General features: G+C 46.4%; 1 protein-coding gene across 1 annotated transcript; it reads left to right on the top strand.

Annotated features, from left to right (window-relative positions):
- Nucleotides 1-469: 469 nt before the first annotated feature.
- Nucleotides 470-1,979, top strand: LOC147412349 (uncharacterized). Its single transcript, XM_086481455.1, is given in 3 exon segments — nucleotides 470-498; nucleotides 630-1,330; nucleotides 1,333-1,979. Coding segments are annotated over 3 exon segments (1,377 nt in total).
- Nucleotides 1,980-3,489: the final 1,510 nt, after the last annotated feature.

Genomic DNA, 3,489 nt, shown 5'->3' with positions numbered 1-3,489 from the left:
TATACTCGGGATATGGGATCGCTCTCTGATAGAAAAAGCTTAAGCCTTGCCACCGTGGTTATGCATAAAAATGAAGTGTAGCCCAAAAATTATTGGAGCACAGACCTTCAGAGAATGATGCCTCAACTGCAGGGAATGCTGGGTCAAAACATAAGCGTAGGATGCCGAGGAATGAACGGAACTTCCTACAAAAGGGCAAACCAGATAGTTGTATCCAATATAATAACAAACACAACAAACAGAAAGCCTTGCAGTATCTTGGATTGTTGGCATAATTTTACTCTAACACAACCTGTCTTTGTAACCTGGGTCTGGGCACATGGTGAAATAGGGTTACCATTGAAATTGAAGATAGATGCTGTACCGTCTACGACAGCGGGGCCCCGCACAACCTATACAGCTGATACTAGCACTCAAACAGTCCGAACCCAAACTAAACTTGAATCTAAGATTTATGAGATTGGTCCATATGTCATCAGAAATACAGGTCAGCTACAAGTATTATTTAACCCAGAGTGGTCTCTAAAAAGGGTGGAACTGATGATGCAAATTAATGTTTCAGAAATATAACCATTGTGTTCCCCTTTCTTACGGACTTCCTATGAAGGGTGGACCACTTGGCTACGCAGGAGAACGGGTATTTTTCAAAGGCGAATACCAAGGGATGTAGCTGGGGTGTTAGGGACAGGACTTGGGGTTCTAAATACCACAGATTCAGAAGTGATAATGAACAAATTAGCTACCTCTACCGCTGATCTGTCCAAATTACAACAGCCATCACAATCCTCCCTATTAGCTCTAGGAGCTCACCAATGGTTGGTGTCGGAAGTTCTACCCGGCTGGGAACGGACAAACATAAGGGATCATAATATCATTATAGCTGCAATTGGAGGGCTCCAAAGGAATATCTCATTGGCCCTGAGCCGTATCCAGGCCCAGCTGTGGATGCAATCAATAACTGCACCTATTGTAAGGGAAGGAGAGGAAGGGGTCTTCCCCACGGAGATATGGAAGATAGTTTGGGATAGTGCCACTGATAGGGAAAGAGAGCTCCAGTCCTGGTGGGAAATGGTAAACTTTACCTATAACCCCACCACACACACAGTCACTGCCCTCGTGTTAACTATCCACAATGCATCAGTGACTGTAATACATCCCATAATAGCCTTGGGAATAAATCACGGTCAAACTTCGCTTTATCCTTTTAAACATAGGACATGGGCCCAAAAGGTAGGGAACAAATGGCAAACAGTTGATTTAGAATCCTATATTGTACGGGAGCAACAGGGATTTCTCTGCGAAAGCAATACCATGAGTGCACAAGACATTTGCTGGATACCGACCAAAAGGTCTGTCACCTTGAAATTCGCCCGAATGCCAGTCCAAAACCGGTTGTTGTCTATGCAGGAAAAGGTTGTGCTTGTTTAAGAACAACATGTCACTTTGTGTCTGTAGGAGGAGTAGAAATAGACACCAGGAATCACTCGAATTTCTGTGTTTGTAATTTTACCACCATCACAGGATGTGACTTTAGCTACTTTGCTCCTGTGGTTTCTCATCAAATCCTGAGATCAAACTATACACTGATTTCTGAACTAGAACCCACACCTACAGGGATGGATTTAGCAGTGACAAAAAGGTTGTTGAAACACCCAGACTTAATGCGGATATTAGAGGAAGCCAAGAATAATGGACAGGAAACTCTAATAACTGTTCATCATGAGGCAAATGAGGTAAGTAGGGTCTTGAAAAGGGTCAAAAAGGACGGAGAACACAAATGGTGGGATACACTTTTTGGGTGGTCACCTTCAGCCACCGGATTTTTCAATGTCCTAATGCATCCGATAGTAGTGTTGTTGATAGCTACCGCTATTTTATTATTTCTAGTAGTGACCCTATATATGTGGGTTTGGCGTATAGTTAGAAGAATAACTTCAATGTACGAAGCATTGTACCGATCAGATAGAACAGCCAAGTAAAAGAATTTACTTAACTCAATAGAAAAGGAGGAATTGATAGGGGGCCATACAGAAAATATATTTTATAACCAAAGATATATCGAAAATATTAATAGGGAGCTACATAGAAAAAGCTAAAACTATTAAAACTTGCTTCTCAGAACTAACATGCATGCAAGTAAGCAATTAGTCACTAACCCCTGCAAATTGCTTGAGAAAGAAGCTGATAAGGGAAACAGAAAGGACAGAAACAAGGACATAATTCATGGCTCAAAGGCGTCAAAGGCAGAAGGAGCTAAGGGCTAAGGAGGGCTCGCTAACATCCATCTCTAAACAAGAACAAAGAGGAGACAGCCAGGTGTGCACACAGGGACAGACCAGGCCGAAACCGGTCTGGGACTGCAAGCTCAGCCAAATTAGAGATTCCAGGGGAGAGGCGAGGAGTACACAGCGAGGAAGATCTATGGCCTTCATCCCTGAAGACCCCTGCCCAGAACCACCAGGAGGAACTGTGCAAGCGCCCCGAGGAGGAGCCCGAGGCGGAGATTATGGAAATGGTGTGACCAGAAGGAACTGCCTTTTCGGGGACAGATCATGAATATGTACAGGCGTTTCGAAATAGGTGATGTTTTAACTGTATAAATCCTGGACAAGCGGCCACGGTGGGTATGCCCGTGTGTGGAGGAGCGATCCCCTGTGCATCTGTGCGCAATAAACACACCTACTGTGTAACCTTGCAGGTTGTAGAGTCTTTTCCGCACGTCATGTGTCACTTTCCTTATTATCATTTAAAAAAAAAACAAACCCAAACAGGACTTGCTTATTGATGATCATGAAAGGGACTTAGCCCGGCACTGGCTACGAGCTGCCGTTCAGGACTGCCAGGAACTGCCCCCCCAAGCCCCTCCCAGCTGTGAGTGAGCGCAGGTCTCACTGCTGCAAGCTGGGGTGCCCCTGGGGTAACAATGCACGGGCCCAGTGAGGGCAGAGCTCGCTTGCCCTGAGGAGGAGCGGGGGGACAAGGGGAAGGAAGCCAGTGCCTTCTGCCGGGCGAGAGGGTGGCATTTCCCAGCACCCACTGCACTGGAGAGCTGGAGCAGACACTGGCAGCAGCACTGAGCTTGCAGGTACTGCAGGAGTTCGGAAGACAGGTCAGCTTCAAAGTGCCCGTGAGGTGGAAGAAGGGTCTGAGCTGAGCTGTGCTGTGCTTCCTCCCCCGTTGCTGAGAAGCTCGGAGCATGAACCTGTCCTCCCGTCTCTCCTGTCCTGGCTCATGAACATAGAAGAGCGGTTGGCAGAGCAGACTTTGGGGGCTGCTAATGCTGCTGCCTCTGAACTCCGAGGGGGAGAGAAAATCAGATGAGGAGGGAAGAAGAATGGCCTGAGGCGAACTGCAGAGGAAGTCAAGCACCAAGTAAACCAACAGCCGCACTCTTAAAGCCAGCCCTCTGCTGTGTTTCACCACGGCAGGGATTCCAACAGCACAACCTTTTACCTTGAAGATTCTTTTTTCTTAGATGACTAAAATAAG

Source organism: Leptosomus discolor, unplaced genomic scaffold (genome assembly GCF_034619465.1).
Source record: "Leptosomus discolor isolate bLepDis1 unplaced genomic scaffold, bLepDis1.hap2 HAP2_SCAFFOLD_82, whole genome shotgun sequence".
Taxonomy (NCBI): Eukaryota; Metazoa; Chordata; class Aves; order Leptosomiformes; family Leptosomidae; genus Leptosomus; species Leptosomus discolor.
This window is presented reverse-complemented; position numbering and strand designations above follow the sequence as displayed.